This window comes from Cibotium barometz, chromosome 46 (assembly GCF_041138505.1).
Source record: "Cibotium barometz isolate CiBa-2024 chromosome 46, ASM4113850v1, whole genome shotgun sequence".
NCBI lineage: Eukaryota > Viridiplantae > Streptophyta > Polypodiopsida > Cyatheales > Cibotiaceae > Cibotium > Cibotium barometz.
In genome coordinates this window covers 7,760,984-7,779,112 of record NC_141091.1, presented here as the reverse complement: position 1 = coordinate 7,779,112, position 18,129 = coordinate 7,760,984, and the positions used below count along the sequence as shown (strand labels likewise).

The 18,129-nt window shown below is 45.1% G+C and overlaps 1 protein-coding gene across 1 annotated transcript in view; it reads left to right on the top strand.

Moving 5' to 3' along the window:
* HDA14 (histone deacetylase 14) overlaps window positions 1-17,177 on the top strand; it is a 99,576-nt gene extending 82,399 nt beyond the window's left edge. Inside the window, 3 exon segments of the mRNA XM_086783691.1 lie at window positions 7,530-7,781; window positions 15,005-15,186; window positions 16,547-17,177. Coding sequence (XP_086639817.1) covers window positions 7,530-7,781; window positions 15,005-15,186; window positions 16,547-16,847 — 735 coding nt within the window. The 3' untranslated portion in view covers window positions 16,848-17,177.
* The last annotated feature ends 952 nt before the right edge of the window (window positions 17,178-18,129 follow it).

Genomic DNA, 18,129 nt, shown 5'->3' with positions numbered 1-18,129 from the left:
TTGTTCTCCAACTCCTTTGAGAATCCGCAGGAACCCTATCCTGCCAGCAAAACCTAACTACTTCTTGCAGATTCAAAATATAGATATGGTGATGGGGAGATACGTGGCTTAGGCAACCTTGATCAAAAACACGACAACATGCAAACCTTGCTTTTTCCTGCCTCCACGATTAACTTGGCTTTGATACCAAATGTAAGGGACTCCTCCCATGGATCAACTAATACATAGGCATAAACAAGATTAGAGAAACCAAATAAAAAGGGGTGCAGGCAAGCTCACCACCCAACCATAGGTTTGTGTCCGCAAACCTCTCCCGAGATAGGGGCTAAGGTTCCACTCCCACGAGTCCATGTGAGTTAACCCTAGTGTCCCACAGGGGTCCTCAATAAGACTACCCGTGATCCACCACGTCCATGGCAGGATTTAGCCTCTTGGTCCAGGTCCAGACCACAATGAATCAATAATAACCCAAGACTCACTTGTATAGTACTTCTTGCTGCTATAAATAACAGTATAGTCATAAATAGCCAATGACCTTGGATTTATTAATTTAAACCTTAGCCACTTGAATCCACCTGCTCTTCCTAATCCCAAGGCTCTCGTAACCCTACAAGATTAGTCCCTAACCCCAAGGGTTAGTGCTAGGTACGTAACATGTGTGAATGCTTGCGTGACCTTATGGTTCACTTCTCACTCTCATAAATTGGGCATTTGTTTATGATGTGTAGGTGTTTAGGTATAAAACTGATTATTATTAAAAATATTATTCATGACCTCAGTCTTGCAAGACACCAATGGGTGCATAGCCTAGCGGTGAGGGCTTGTGACTTTGGAAGGAAGGTCCCAAGTTTAAATCCCTATTGGTATTGTGGCCATGGTTCAACTAAAAGCTTCTTTTCTAGGAATTTGGATCCATTCTCAGGTTTATGGATTATGTTTATGGCTCCCTTTTACTGGGATGGATTATTCTTTTTGGCTCCCTTTATTTGGGATGCATTGGACTTATGAAACTCATGATTCACATACCCTGTGTAGTGTTCTCTTGTCCTACGTGCTCTCTTGAAGATTGTTTCTACCATGTAAGGGTGGAACAATAGAGAGCAGATGGAAGGGAACATGGGCACTTCAAAGGGTAGTGACAAGCACAACATACCCTGTGTAGTGTTATCTTGTCCTACGTGCTCTCTTGAAGATTGTTTCTACCATGTGAGGGTGGAACAATAGAGAGCAGATGGAAGGGAACATGCAAGATTTTCCCATTGGTGACGCGCCCTCGCTAGTCCCGGAGCGGGCCCCACCAATATGGCGACTGATCCATCGTCGAGATCCCCCCCCTCCCCTTCGATCCCCAGAGTTTTGAGAGGCCAATCGGCCTCTCTAAGCCCCTAGTGACCCCATCCCCACAGACGTCCTCTCTGATGGATCTCGCCGAGCAACACCCCTCCCCCGCCCTCTACCCCTCCGCCCTCCCTCACCTCCTCCCCTCCCTCCTCTCCCTGCTTCGTGACTGACTTTACCCATCGCGGTTCCCCCCCTCGCCCCGCCCTTATCATTTGAGCCCCCCCCCCCCCCCCCCCCCAATCTCGTTTCTGCCTCTCCAAAGCACCTTCGTCGGTCACTTGATTCACGGGTTCTTTGAGCCGGTAGAGATGACCATTGCCGCTTCCCCGGTGAGGGCTCTTCCACCAGAGTAGCCCTTGTTCGGGTATGTGTGGTTTTTCACCACTCCATGCCCTCTACTACAGATATAAGGGCGAGATGATGTTCTCTTTCCCCTTTAGTGCAGCCCCGGGGAGACAGTGGGTTCCGGACATGGTGGCAGTTGCTCTAGGGCCAGGCAGTCGCTCTCCCAGCACCTCTAGGATCTTCGCATCACCAACATTCTCACCCATTTCTTGCCTTTAGCTAGGATGGAGCCTGGAGGTTCTGCTCATTGAGGCAAGGACGAGGAGATAGTAGTCTCCAGCGTGGAGGTGTTGCTTTTTAAAAGTCTTCATGCATACTTCCGCCGTGGTACCTCTTTCCTCCTCTTACAAATACCTCTATTGTGATAGATGGAGTCCAGAGCATGCATACGCTCACGCTCGTATAGAGTGGCATCACATGGAGGATAGGATTAGTGTCCACTTGGCGCGCCTTCGCCTTCGCCTTCGCGTGTGCACAGATTGTGATTATTCCCCATCTAAACCCTCGCCCAAGACTCTTCTAGTGTAGGGCAGTTCCGCTAGTGCCGCATCACACAGAGACTGATATGCAGATTGTTACATGGAACATTTAGGTTTAGGGGGGCCTCAGTGCTTTCAGAGATGAGATGTCCTATGAGGCAAGCTCCAGAGAACCATTGTTGGGGGACCCATAGACATTTTATTTCTGCAGGAGCATCACCTCTCAGAGGGGCGCACCCGTAGATGCGGGAAGATTCTTCCAGGCAAGAGTCACACCTCTGGTCCCCATCTTTTGGCCCCTGGGAGGGGTGTGTATTTTTGATAGTGAGAGTAGTTGCTCCCCGGGCGTGCACAGTGGATTACCGTTACTATTGGGGAGGATAGCGTTGGCTTCCTCAACGTTTATGGTCCGAACGCTGCCTACAGGTAGATCTCTCTGTTGGAGCTCAATACGGCAGGCCCTCCCTCAGGCTGACTTTTGGTGCTTGGCTGGTGAATTCAACATGATAGAGGCAGCAGAGGATAGACAGACTTGGGGGTGGCATGGCCACAGCCTCGGACGAGATGGTTCTTGCAGTTAGGGGACAGGACCCTTGGCATCTTCCAAAGTTTGGGCGTAGCTCTAGGAGCCTTCGTTTCTCGAGATCGGATAGGAGGAGCACAAGCCCCAACCTCTCTAGACTTGACATATTTTATGTGAATGAGTGGGCTTGCAGCCGAGGTGGTATGATTAGTATTTTGGCAAGCACTACATTTTCTGACCACGCTTCGGTTATTCTGTCCTTAGAGGACCCCACGAGGCATGACAGGCAGATGAGGATAGCCTCGTTCAAGACCCAGAGATTTGTAGTAGGATAGAGTAGATATGGGTGGGATTGGATTTTCTTTTAGGCTCTGGTGCAGGCATAGTGGATGAGGGTGTATGGGAGATCAACTGTTTCTTGCAGGAGGTAGCCTAGAGACAATTAGAGGGTTTTCGGGAGCAGGAGATGAGTTTGAGGAGGAGTCTTGCCTCTGTACAACGGCTTCAGGAGAGGTCCCCCGATAGTCAGTGGATCGAGAGTCAACTTGCAAAGGAAGATGTAGTTCCGATCCGGGCAGTAAAGGTACATGATGAACCCCAACTATGCCAAGCAAGTCAAGGAGGAAATCGATAAATTTTTGGTAGTGGGATTCATGGTTGACCCCCATAGTGATCATGCCAAAGAAGAATGGCAAGCTAAGAGTCTGTGTGGATTACTGGAAGCTGAATGTAGCTACCATACTGGACCCATTTCCATTATCTTTCACAGACTCGATGATGGATGCTATTGCCGACTATGAAATGTATTCCTTCTTGGATGAATTGAATAGATACAATCAGTAGGTTAGAATGGCACCCGATGACATGGAGAAGACTGCATTCATCACACGGAATGGGAGCATTTGTGTCAAATGTCATGACCTTCAACCTCCAAAATGTACCCGCAACATTCCAACACATGGTACAAGAAATTTTCTATGTGATTATCCAATGAAATTCATGCGTGTGTTTGTAGATGATTTCAGTGTTTGTGAGAAGTGTGTGGTGGTGAACCTCAATGGAAGAGAAGCAGTTATTACCTGAAATTTTGTGGATTGACACCGACGACTTGCTATGTTTTTTCTTATTAGGGCAATCTTTGGATGACCTGACTGATTACACTCGAAGCACGCTCTTGTCTTCTTTCCTTCATTTTTAAAGCTGCTTTTTTTTCCACCCTCTTCTTTTTAGTTGCTTTGCTGAGGTTGTGTTGGGTGAGGTTGGTCGAATGAGCTTTGCTTTCACCGTTGTAGGGCCTTCTTTTGCTTTGCTACTGGGATTTTAGTTGAAGGTTCCTTTTATTGCCATGTGTGTTATCAAAATTCCGGGCATGCTAGATCGCATCCTCTAGTGTTTGAGTGTGATTTCTATGCACTCTGGTAATCTGGATGAAGCCCAAGAATAAAGATAGACATTGAATGAAGTGGGTCTGTCTTGCACTTCGTCAAGGCATCCTAGGAATCTTGCAATACCAATCAAATGTCTTGTTCTTCATGTTATTTTCGTGCAGTTTTTGATAGGGCACCATAGTGCCTATTACGGCGAACTGCTTATGGAACCCATCCACAAACTCTTGCCAAGTTACCGGCTTTGGTTGTAGATCCTGCCACCAGATATAAGTGTTGTTCTTTAAGAACATTTGGACTTGGGGAATGCTACGATCATCAGGTGCACTGATCAACTCAGAATAAGCAGTCTAATGGTCCAGCCGATTCCCAACCGTTGTCTCGTCAAACTCCCTTTTCTCTCTAGATAAGGGAACAACTTAAAATTACAGCGTAGCCCGTTGCACTTGAGGACCAGCGAGTCGACTCAAGGTTTGAAACATAGTTTAAAGGGCTGTGAGACACAAGTTGAGTGCGTTCAAACGATTTTTCATCCACTACTGATGCCCGACAGTGAAGGATATAGTCATTTTGGGCTCTGACTGCTAGCACATGACTCCCGGCATACCTTGGGTACAAAATATAGCCCACCACCCCACATATCTTAACCCACTACTCTTGCAGTGCCCCCCATGATGGTAGAGGCTCTATTTCAGACCATAGCCTACATCAGATTCATCAAAGGCATGGGTCTAGAGAGACTACCCTGCTTGGCCATGGAGTCCTCATAGAGTATTGCCACAGAGGGCCATCACCCATCATCGTATGCTACAGTAGATGAGTGGTTCTCAGCACATGGGCTCGACATGGATATATTACCACCCTTCCAGTATGATGATGACTCCCTATACTTTACACTTTTCTGAGAGGAGAGGAATAGAGTTCTGAGACAGAATTTGATCCAGATGCACAGCAGGGAGACTTGGTCGGGTCCCCTTCCCACCAAGATGCAGTACTACAGAGATAATTTCCTTAGATTCACAGGGGATGGATTTGTCAGATGCCCAGGCTATATGGATGTACACGTCTCATGCTATGAGGGTCACTATTGGTCAAATCAGAGTTTCCTCTCACACTCTGGAGATTGAGGCAGGGAGAGCAGCATGGACCCCTACAGAGGATAGAGTATGCAGATTATGCCACAGAGAGGTAGAGACAAAGGAGGATTACATATGCAGATGCCCTGTATATTATGAGATCAGAGGGAGATATCACTGCTTGTTCAGAAAGGGTTTTGGCCCACTTAGCCGGTGATGGAGTATCTTGATCAAAGATGCCTAGGCCTTTTCCTCCTTGAGCTACACCGACATAGAGAGAGGCTTCTATAGGTGCAAAGCCAAAGATCCGAGCCACAGATCACCAGCTTCTTCAGGCCTATCAGCGAGCCACATCTCCCTCCCCTTGTATCATCTACCACTCGATGAGGGCTCACACTACATAGAGCCTCGGAGATCAGAGCTGCCAGGAGACCACGACTACCCGGATGCAGACCACCACTACTCCATTATGCCCAGTCTGCCCAGATCCAAGCAACGATACCGCAGAGCTATGGAGGAGAGAGTCCAGAGGCTACACCAGGGCACAATAGATGTGAGAGTCCTCCTAGCTCCATGCCCCATGTATGATGTACTACACCCCACCATCTCCACTAGGTGGAATTAGTAGTATACCACCTATCATGATTGTACATCTATAGCATGCTAGACAATGACTGCATGGTGAGCTGCATATGACTAGGATTAGCTTTTCATTTCAGTTTTTCTTTCCATGATACTCAAGACATGGACTCGTTGTATACAGATTTGTCTCATAGGCCGATCTGGACTTCCGTAGACGTTAATATATCTTTTCTTTTCTTTTCTTTCTTTCTTGTGCAAAGGCTGAGATCAGAGGCTTCCCCATGGCAGTGATTTTTCCTTCCTTCTTGTTACCATGGTACAAGACCTATAATTCCCCATACCCAAAGAAAAACAGCTCTAATACGAGTGTAAGGTCTAACCGTCTAACATGACCTTGCCGTAGGAACAACCCCGGACCGAGGCCTAAGGGTTATCTCCCAGCCATAGAGTTACTCTGGACTCACCCCCGAGCTAGAGGCCAAAGCTACATTTTGAGCAGAGCTCCCCTGTAGTAAGACTTGTCGTCCCATACCACGAGCACTCTGAATGGGCCATGCGCTATGAGTCAGACTCCACGATCGTAAATAAAAAATAAGCCTGGGTAATGCTTATATAGGCGATTGGGCTCTACTTAAAAGTCTCAGTGAATTTGCATGATATGAACCACAATGTACCATTACAATTCCATGGTGACATGGAGATGGTCTTTTTGGTCCCCACAGGACGCGAACCCCAATTTGCTCTCATTCCTTTCTTGCTTCTTTCTTTATCGGCAATGGTAATTTTGCCTTCGCAGTGTACACCCCACCTGTTTTGCCTTGTTGCTTTAAGACATTGGTATTAGTCTTCATACATAAGAGGGTGGTTTTCAAAGACATTTCTGTAGCGAAGACAGCTAGAGATAGTGAAATTAAAGATTCAGAGTGTGCACTCAATTGCTTATAACTACTTTTAATGACTCCTTTAGCACTACAAGGAGCAAATAATACGGTATGGCCATCATTGCAGGTAGCATGATAGCAGTTGTCCAAGTGGCTATAGACGAGACTTATTTGACTTGTCGACATTATGGTTTTAATGCTTTCTAACACAGGAGACAAGACTTTGACAAACAATGCTTTATTGCTCCCATCATTTCGATAAAGCTAGAGCATAGGCTGCAACTCCTTCATCGGATCTCACTCAGACTCCAACAGGGCTGCCTGAAGGGAGGACTATATTTTCTTCTTTTAGAAACTCTAATCTAGGCTGTTACTCATTTTTTTCTACATCTCACACCTTGTCTAGGATTCCTCATAGGAAGGACATTTTACCATGATGTCCTCTCTTTCTAGGTGTCAGTGGTGTGCTTTAAGGAAAGTGGATAGGAACTTGGCTCTATTCTCCTAGAAGGCACATTGATAGAACTATGCTTAACAGGTGGGTTCGACCCCCGCTGGCTGCAGCCATGACCGATGCATTGAATAAAGTGGTGTGCTACATAACCTGTGGTGAAAAACCCTCAGAAGGAAAAAAAAACCTGTGCTTTTCAGGTGTGGTACAATAGATAGGGGCAGGAATTTCAGCTCTTAGAATCAACCAGGCAGAGATGGGGTCTTGCTACTTTCTTTGCTTAGTCAAAATAATGGTGAGCATGTTAAAATTTCTACTAGCCAATTTTTCCATTTGGTTTTTTATATGACGGATGTCCTTATCATGGACGTTGTGTGCAGCATGCGCGTGCATGTGTGTTTCTTGAGCTGATCTCTCTAATCTTGAATCATTTTTCATCTCATTATTTTTGTTTCTATGCTGTAAGGTGGCAGCTTCTAGTACGACACGGAAGCCTCCAATAGGTTTTGCTTTGGTGAGACCACCAGGTCATCATGCTGTTCCATCGGGACCCATGGGATTTTGTATCTTTGGTAATATTGCAATTGCTGCTCGGCATGCTCAGCAGAAGCACAGAATGAAACGAATATTTATTATTGATTTTGATGTACACCATGGGAATGGTACAAATGATGCTTTTGATGATGATCCCGACATTTACTTCCTATCTACGCATCAAGTAAGCATTTTACTCATAAGCCTACTTATAAGCCATTGGATATCATGTTGTATAGAAACATGCAAAGCAAGTGTCTATCAGAACATAACAGCTCGCATTTTGATTTGGTGCTTCATAAACCAGATGAATTACATTTCTTTTTTGCTGTGATTTTGTGTTAAGATTTATCCTAACCATTACAAAAAGTAGGCTTTATTTATTACTTTGCAATGGAATCATATCTCATCGTTCTAGGAATTGTTTTGTATGGGGAATAACATGAAAGACTCCTTCAGAGTGATCAAATGCATGGGGGTGCCATCCCAACCATGCAGGTGATGAAATACCTCAAACAATTTGTTGTTCTGGAGGTGGAAGTGGGTGCTGCCTCCACCACCTTTCCCTAGCTAGACTAGCTTACCGAAATCCTCAATAGAGGGCTTATTTGTTTTGCACCCAACCATAGGATGGTCTCTTTCTGGCACAACCCTTTTCTTCAGCACCTCCAACTGGACATTTCCTCAATCCGTGGGTATACAGTATATGTGCTAGACCATTCTCCTCCTTGCCTAGTGCTTGCCATGTGGCCAATTACTTTTCTAAGGTATAAACCCTTTTGGGCCTTTCACTAATCAATGGCCACCTCAAGCATTGGTTAAGCTCCGTAGACTCCATAAATATGCAAGGGATGGAGATGGAAGGGAGGAAAGGAAGCTCCACCCAAATAGGGCATCTAGTAGGCTTTGGGTCAACAGGGGAAAAACTTGGGATACCACCTGAAGAGAGAGGTGAGTTGTGAATCATCCACTGTCCTGCACCAACAGCATTGAGCGCCATTTCTTCTTCTTTGAACAGAAAAATGAAATAATTATTGGGGAGAAACTGGTCCTTTCTGCCCATAGACCTCTGCTTTCCCAATTGTCTGTAATCCAGCTTTTTAGGACCTCCACGAAGAGTCCAATCATTGCCCTTCCCTGGTATGTAACAGCCCAATCCCAAACCAGATGGAGTGGAAGGGTGATTGAGACGGACATACCTTTCTTGCTTGAATCTCCAGGTTTGTTAAGATCGTCCTTGTTTCCTCCTTCGTCAGGGGTAGATCTTTGGGTGGCCTAAGGCCTGAGGGTAGTAGCCGAAAAAGGTCCCTTAGCTGACAAATTTCCTCCTCCAAGAGGAATGGCGCCTTGACTCCCTAATTCTTCAAGCACAGTCGGGTCATGGGCCCCTTGTCCAATAGAGGCATCAAGCGAGAGCTGGAGGGGAGTTGTTCCATGATTCAATGGGGATAGGCAAGGGCACAAAGAGGGAGAGAACAGAGTTTCTTTGGATGAGAAGTACACAGCTTGGACTAAGGATTTATGGGCACAAAGAGGGAGAGAACAGAGTTTCTCTGGATGAGAAGTGCATAGTCTTGCATAAACTCACGGAAGCATGGTAACCTTGGCGAGTATTATTAGCACTTATGGAAGGGTAGCTTCCCTGGTGAGTGAAGTCTCGTGGAGGGAAAACCCTGGTGAGCATGTATGGTTTCATGGAAGGGTCGTTGCCCTAGTGAAGCACATGGACATGTGAAGCATGTTTGGGCATGCATATGGATCATAGGAGTGTTGCTCTTATGCAGTCCAATGGCATGGCAAGATCTTTTGTTGCTCTTATACAGTCCAATGGTATGGCAAGATCTTTTGTGGCTATGTATGCTACTTAATTTTCTTTTGTAGGTACTAAAGCTACTCATGGATTTATGGATATGTTCCGACACAGTTGGCTCTTGTACCTGTGTCTAGTTATTATTAGATTTGTTGACTCCAGATATGATAAAGTTTCTTTCTTGATACGGTTGGCTCTTGTGCCCGTATCTGACTTCAGATCGTGGATCTGGATTTATAGCTTTAATGCATGGATTATGAAATATTATAAATTGGTAGTGCATCTGCTTTATTTGAAGAATATTTCAGTGGTATCGAGCTTATACAGTTGCGGACAACTATTTTTTAAGACGAAGGGGATGTCACCATTTGGTTTCTTCACCAGTCTTGACCAATGTTTCACACACTGAGCAAAGCCAAGGTGTGAATGGGGATTTTCCACAAGAGAAAGCTGGAGCATTTACTGGCAAAGTTTGGCTTGAAAGACGGTTACAGTACTTACATGAGCAGCATGGGATTTTATTTATCGAAGTGACTTATAATGCTTATAAGTCAATGTGTTCACATGTCTTTGATGAAGGCTGGACATATTTAATATTTGGGGCATGGAAAGGTGGACAGAAAGAGGCGCCTACATGAAACTTGGGCAACAAGCTTGGGAAAAGCATAAAGTTGATATTTGGGCATTCTCAGCTACTTTTGGCATAAGGGAAAAGCAAGCCTGAAAGGGGAGCTCGTTGACCTTATGAAAAGGAAGGTAGGGGCTCCTATCTGAATCATCAGGCAGCTTCTGGCCAACTACAACTCTTCTCCTCTTTCTTTCAGCGCTGGCCGTACATTTTGTGCAGCAGGAGATTCTGGCTGTACAGCAGTTCTCTTCTACTGTGTGTTGGTCGTATACAGGCGACATGATCTGATTCGTTTTCTCCCACTTGTTTTGGAGCTGGTCCACTCTACAGGGCCAACAAGAGCCATACTTTGCTATTGTTGGCCACCTTCTAGTTGGTCACCTACTGGCTGTTCAGACAGCCGTACAACAATCATCCACATGTGTGGGTTTCAGCTGGGATTCTTCTCTGTGATATCATTTGTTGTTTAAGAGGCGGTGTTTGGGGCTGATTTATGGACTGTTTTGAGACAGTTTTTGGGACTGTTTGTGACGGATTTGGGACTGATTTGTGGTCTGTCTTTTGTGAAGAAGGACAAGCTTGAGTATTGTATATGCTCTATGAAAGGTTGCTGATGCTTTGTGGAAAATCCGTGTTGTATGCACCCGCACCTTGGTTTATTGTAAAAGCTTCTATCTGAATAAAGAAGTTCCTAGATGTATAGTTGGGGATGTGAGCTCGCGCTGCTGAACCAACCTGCCTCCTTCTTCTCTGCCCCCGCATGTGCCCCTTCTGCTCCCGTGTGCCCCTCCTCCCCTGCCTTCTGCCCATAGTTGTCAGGAACGAAACGAAGGTACAAAAAAACGGTATCGGTAGGGGACTTTTAAATTTTGAAAAATAAGTTCGATTGAGGTATGATCCACTTGAAAAAAAGATATTTGTACACATTTAGAGATGCAAAGTCTAGAGAAGTTGTAATTTGTCATAAACTAGAAAAAAGTTAAAACACTAGTACAAAAACTCGTGTCATGAACAATGAACACTGAACATGTCATAAATAAGAGTTGTGGCCCACGGCCTACAATAGGAAATACAAAAAAGTGTGCTATGACTAGTCACAACACTAAGTACAAAAATGGCCAGAGTCTAGACTCTAGACTCTAGTCCTCCTCCTCAGCGAAATCACCAAGGGAAGGAATGCCCTCGCTAAGGACATTGCCCTCGTCATTGTACTCGGGCATCTCTGATGCCTACAATAGGAGCATCCTCGTCTTCAACAACAGGTGCTAAAGTGCTCCTCGAAGTCGAGTCGGAGCCACGCCTTACAGATGTAGCCACCAAGGTCGAAGTAAGGCGTCGAACAGTGCATCCACGGCCTTCTACTCGTGTGCCACCTCTAGTTATGCGACCTCTACGAGTACTAGAAACTCAACAGTTCAATCTCCTCTAGCTCCCTGTAGAGATCGGCATATATGGCCTCTTCATCTACATCTCGCTCCTTGTGGACACTCTTAAAGAGTGTCCACTATCAACTTGAACTCGTCGACATTTACCTGAAAACAAAGTTCAAACATTTATAAATGATTAGACTTTAGTCATGCATTTATAATGAGTCGAACTTTGAACTCTGGAGATCTCTACCTGTTTGGAGATCTCCATGTCATGCATCTTCTCCACTATGCGCATGTTAGTATGGCAATATACAAGCCGCTCTAACTACATGGTGTTGGAGACGGTTTCATATCTTTGTGTGTATGAGTGAGTAGGAACTCAAGCACCTCTCACATGCCCCCGTTAAATATTCAATAGTCACCTGTGACAAGACTCTCAAAGCCACTTTTTGTACGTGAGCCATTTGATAACCAAATGACTCTTGGTAACCAAATGACTCTCACCAAAAAAGTGGCCGGATCATTGACTCCTTACTCGAGCAACGTGGATTCGTGAAAGCAGCTCCCCTCTGAGCATTATACCGAATGAGCTCTTAGAGAAAGTCTATTTGCTCGTGGACGGAAAGTATCCTTGGCAAGTAGGCATCCCGATCAGAAAGTAGCTCCTCATCGGCGAAGAGCCTTGCTACTTTGTAGGCGGGATGCAACAAGGCCACAAGACCATGGATAGGTTTATGCATCCATCGCCACCTCCTCTCCACAAGCGCCACGATCGAATCGCGTCGTGGAGTGGGTGGAGGCTCGGTGGGATCCCTAGAATGCAAAAATTTCACTTTAAGGTTAAGCCTGTAAGGAATGAGAAAGAAATGTAAAAACGAGATTTGAAAACATGGGACATGGGTTTGTCCTCCTCATCAAGCACGGTGGTCGCACGAATCGTCCCTAGAGCCTCTCGCATGAAGTGGGTAAGTAGCCTCAATGTGGAGCCCTCCATGTTGGCCATGTGCAAAACCCTATACAAGGGAGTCACCGCAATGACAATGGCATGCACCTCACGCCAAAAGGACTCCCTCATGCAAAGCCGTTGAACGGCTCGGGCCTCGTCCACAATAGTCACCATCTCCTCTCTTAGCCATGCGACGCAATCCGGGGAGACCACGGTCATTTGGAGCTTCGGTTGCATGTCGTATAGCCGCTCCAAAAGAAGCCACATGTAGGCAAACCACGTGGAAGAGGGCTTCTTAAGCTCCAAGTTGCTTTGCTCGCGAAACATAGTGAGCACCTTTACCTTTTTTGTGAAGAAATTCACAATGGATAGGCCTTGTGCAACCACTGTCTTCACCCACTCTAGCTTCCCCACATCCTCCATGAGTAGGTCTAGACAATGGGAGGCACAAGGAGTCAATACAATGGATGGGAACTCCGCCTCTACCAAGCGTCCCATTTTGCGGCAATTGGACGCATTGTCTGTGATGACTTGAATGACATTTTCATGCCCAACCTACATGTAACACGATGGCAAATGCAATGACATTCTTAGAAGTTAGAAGCTTCAACATGCTACATAGATACTAGAGAGTCGAGACTTGAGAGTTAAAACTTAAATCACAATGCACGTGTGACATGTGACATAGTACATACCTCTATGATGGCTTGCCGGATGTGATAATAGATAAAGTCTCCCAATGTTTTTTGCCCCGCATTTTCGGTATCCACGGCGCGTAAGAAGTATGTGCCGAGAGCGCATGAAACAAGGATATTCATGATACCCCTCTGCTTCCGATCACTCCATCCATCGGAGAGGATAGAGCGACCATACTTCGCCCCCTTCCCGTACAGATGAGAGTTTGTCGTTGATCCTTTACCTCTCGTCATCAAGCACGGTGGTGCGCATCTCATGGTAGGTGATACCATGCCATTCACCATGGGATGGCCCCACCTCCGCAATGGCCTTCACCATTTCGTGCCATTGTGGAACCTTGAGCACATGGAAGGAGAGATTGCAATCGATCACCGTGCGTGCAATCTCCTCATTTGCGGCTTTCATCTTTGCCTTCACATAGGTGAGGTTGTTAATGTTTGCATCGATGGCTGTTTGCCTCATTGGTGGAGAGCTCTCCTCCCTTGGCCTCTTTGATTGGAAGTTGGCTCTGCCAGAGCCGGATGGGACGGGCAGAGGAGTCACGGATGCGGAGGTACCTGACATGGAAGCTCCCCCACGTCCACCTTTGCCTTGGTTGCGGATGAGCGAGTACTTCTTCACTGTACCATCTACAATTTCTTGGGGAATCTCCTTGCACGGCGCCACTTCCCCACCAAGCTTGGACACATGTGCAAGGAGCCTTGTGATGCTACTTGTGTAAACCTTCCCGCAAAAGTTACACGTCCATTTCCATGACCCTGAATTACCAGTAGGTTTCTCACCGGTGGTGGTATATAAGGCAAAAGCCTCATGCTTTTCCTTTCCTCGGGGCCTCATTGCCAAAGTCTAAAGAGAGAGAGAGAGAGAGAGAAAAGAAAGAAAGAAAGTTGTATTAACGTCTACTAGAGACCGAACTCGACCTATGAGACAAATCAATGTACAACTGTCAATGTCTTCTGGATGTCCAGAAAAAAAAAGGGCAAAATTAAAATGAAGTCGAGAGCATGAGAGAAATGAAATGAAATGTTATATTAACGTCTTCAAAAGGCCAAAGTGACCTATGAGACCAAAGTTACAACCATGTGACATCTGATACACTGTCTGGAAAAGAAAAGAAAGAATTGAAGGTAAGTATCTAGCCCTACAATTCATCAGTAGGGAGCATCCGGAAGCAGCAACTAGAGAGAGAGAGAGACATTGAGAGCTCTTATACAAGTACCAAGGTGAATCCACCGTGAAGGGATCATGTCCCAAACGGCTACCACAAACATGTGAAAAAAACAAGCAGAAAACGGGCAAAAAAACAATAAAAAAAGGGGGGGGGGAAAAGGGTTTTAAAAAGGTTTTTTTTTTCAGGTTGGTTTCGCTGTCATACCATACCAAACGGTACGAAACGTACGTTTCATTTCATTTCGTATGTCTGCAGTGAAACGACAGTCAGACAAAGAAAACGTTTCGCGTCGTTTCGGTCCCGTACTTGACATGTAGTTGCTGCGGTATGCATCTCGCAGACAACTATGTTTTTGCCCCCACCGCTGCCTCTTCCTTCTCCCGTCGTCTTTTTCCTTCAGCAGCATTCTTTCAATTGGATTCAAGTTGGCCGCTGCTCATCATCGATTGGCTTTATGGCTTCCGCCACACAGCCGTTCCGGCTCAGTGCGGTGTTATTGTATTATTTATGGTTCTTCCACTGTGTTATCATGCTCTGTCTGGTATTTGAAGTGTCTATTAGTGTTCCGGGTCCCCCACTTGTGACACTCATTGAATTCAAATGTAACATAGCGTATTACTCTGAATCTTACAGAGCAAAACCATGCAGGGGTACAACTTGTTTCTAGATTGAACATGGGACGTTTTTTCATTCATTGGTAGATGTAGTCATTGTTACTTTTGGTTTGGTTATGCAGCCCTTCACAAGGGCACAAATAGTTAACTTCAAACTTTGGTCACTTTGCAGGCAGGTAGCTACCCTGGAACAGGGAAATTGGAAGACATTGGGAAGGGAGCAGGAGAAGGAACGACACTGAACTTGCCACTGCCTGGAGGATCTGGTGATGAAGCTATGTCTGCAGTTTTCCATGAAGTAATTGTGCCCGTTGCACAGAGATTCAAGCCTGACCTTATCCTGGTGTCTGCTGGGTGGGTCTCTCTCTCTCTCTTTCTCTCGTATACAGGACCAATGGCAAAGAGCTAGAAGGACAATCAGTGGCAAATTTATTAAAGAGTCGGCGCCGGCATGGGTATATATATACTCATGGACATTGGCACACGCTCTCTTGGTACACCTGGCAAAAAGTCAGGAGTATTAATCGATAATTTGTAGTGGTTTTGTGCAGGCATGGCTCACACAGAGGAAGAAAATTGTTATTAACGTCCTCAAGATTCCCAAGGGTCTCTGAGACCAAAGGGTTATACAATAGCTCCATTGGATACTGATCCGTGGAAAAGCTGAAAGAATGTAAAAGAAACTAGCTAGCTACCTATGCCATGAACTGTCAAAAGTAGTGTGCCTACGCTCTGTGGCACCTTGAAACAACATGCCAGTATGTTTAATGGGGTGGGAGGAGAAGGACTAAGGAAAGGGCGTAGAACAAGGTGGAAGTAGGGAGCCCTTTTCCTCTGGAAACGGGAGCCCTGTTCTCCTCTTGGGAAAGGGTTCCCCAGGCCCGTTCCTTACCCTCATGGCTGAGGGGAGGGGGGTGAAAGCTTGATATATTTTCTTGATCAGGTGATAGAGATAGGTGGGTGATGGAAGTCGTGACACAGCAAAACTCAGAATTTAAATTGAAAATGACGTGCATACATCTTACCATCCATTCCGAAATTGCTGAGCTGTAAAAATCTGGAGTAAAGTCCCTGATTTTGCGGCTGAGATTGAGCTTCCACTGACCCACGGCCATCACGGGAAGAGGGAAGAGTGAGGTGCAATGTAGAATGTAGGTTGGCAAACATGTTTGTTCCAAGAAATGGTGGGCAGGAGTAGTCCATAAAGGATCGGCGCGTTGCTGTGGCCAGGCCATTTATATATATATATATATATATAAACTTAAGAGTAGTCCATAATAAAGGGGGGGAGAAAAAAAAAAGTAGGTGATCTGCGCGTTGCTGGCAGGGTCATACACAAAAAATAATAATAATAATAATAAATAAATAAATAAATAATTATACCTTTTCAAATTTCAAAAATCCAAAAATCATTTTTTCTCATTAACCCTTTTTCTCCCCCTTGTTTGGCCAAGTGAATGTCCCAAGCAGTCTCTCTTTCTCCACACGCAGGGGAGGCTCAGACGATCAAACGCTGTCTCTGTGCAGGAGGAGTGCAGTGCTGGAAGCCCAGAGGTGGTCGGGAGGGGAAGACCGTAGTACGTACTGGGAGGGAGGGGGCACGTGGAGTTCCTTAGCTAGCTGCTGCACCTTTGCCTATGTAAACGGCAGCTGTTTGATTGTATTGCTAATCTCTAAGTTTTTGTGTGTGTGTGTGTTTTTTGATTGATGACAGATACGATGCACATGTTCTAGATCCCCTTGGTGGCTTCCAGTTTACAACTGGAACATTTTACCGTTTGGCATTGAACATCAAAGAGCTTGCCCAAGATCTTTGCGGAGGTCGTTGTGTTTTCTTCCTAGAAGGCGGCTACAATCTTAAGTCTCTCTCTGACTCCGTGTCAGATTCATTTCGTGCTTTTTTAGGGGAAGTCAGCTTGGCTAACAAGGTCGACAATCCTGCTATCTTGTATGACGAACCCTCTTTGTTAGTCAGGAAGGCAATTGATCATATTAAATCCATTCACTCTCTTTGAGCTTCCAACCAGCGTTTCACCTGTTATGAACTATAACTAGTTTGCCCCATTAATGTGTAAGGGCGCTCCCATCAACATGACAGCACAATTTACATTTATATGTTATTTTTTATCACAGGTGTGTATGCTAATTAAATAACATCTGTGTAGGCTTGGGGGGTTTAGGTTGTACACATCACTCCCCGCCCCCCAAGCAGCAAGGGGTCCCGTCAATAACAAAGCTCTTGGGCTTCACTAGTTATTCGGATGTTGATTTCCTACAGTATCTTAATGTATGGTCTGTCGATTGTAGTCATAGGGATGCCAATGATAATAGAAGATGGTTACACACTCGTTGGTTTGCTCAACTTTTTGCTTTAGCCAATCTAAAGACCTAATTTCAAACCATGGATGCCCACCTCTTACATACAAAAAAAAGTGCTCTCTCCCAAAGGACGCTAGACACTAGACATGGGATCGGCAGGCAAAAAATAAACCAAACCAATCAATACATATCCCCTTATTTGACATATAGGGTCCTTGTATTATTTTATGTGGGCATTTTGCTACCTAAGTTGCAACATCACAAATGATTTGGTTGATAACACATGCCCATGCTATGAACAAGCAATGAAGAGTACGATTTCTATGTAACCACCTCACAGTCTCCTATAGACAAGTTGTGAAAAGCTTAAACAATTGATGTGGAAGCATTTTCACATCTAATGAAAACTTCATTAAGCACTTCTTCTTTCAAACACTTGCCTTGTTGTGTGATCTAGCTCCTAGTGTTTCAATCCCCCAAAGCTTCCCACATTGTTCTTTCTTCCACTAATCAAAGTTTCTCAACTTTAAGGTTTATCATATTGTTTAAGTCAATTCAGGACTAGTTATGATGTAAGCATGATGGCTAGTGGTGGGTGAACGTGAATTCTTGTTTGCTCAAAAAGTACATGAAAATGATATTTTGAATGCATTCAATATTTCAAAAGTGTTTAGTTAAGCAACAAAAAACAAACAAACAAATCAAATCAAATCACAAGCTCTAAAGTCATCCACCAACAAGGGTGAGCAAAATGTCAATAAAAACCATTCCATTGGTGATTTGTATCAAGAGTGTGAGTGTAAAGAAGTTTAGTCTTGTGGATCTCTCAGATATCATTTTCAATTATATGCATGGGTTGACCATGTACCAACAAATGCATAAACAAAGTTGCATTGACAAAGAGCCATTCCATGGGTTATATAGATTTGAAGGAGATACATGGATCCCTAATAACAACTAAGCAGGTCCAATGCTGAG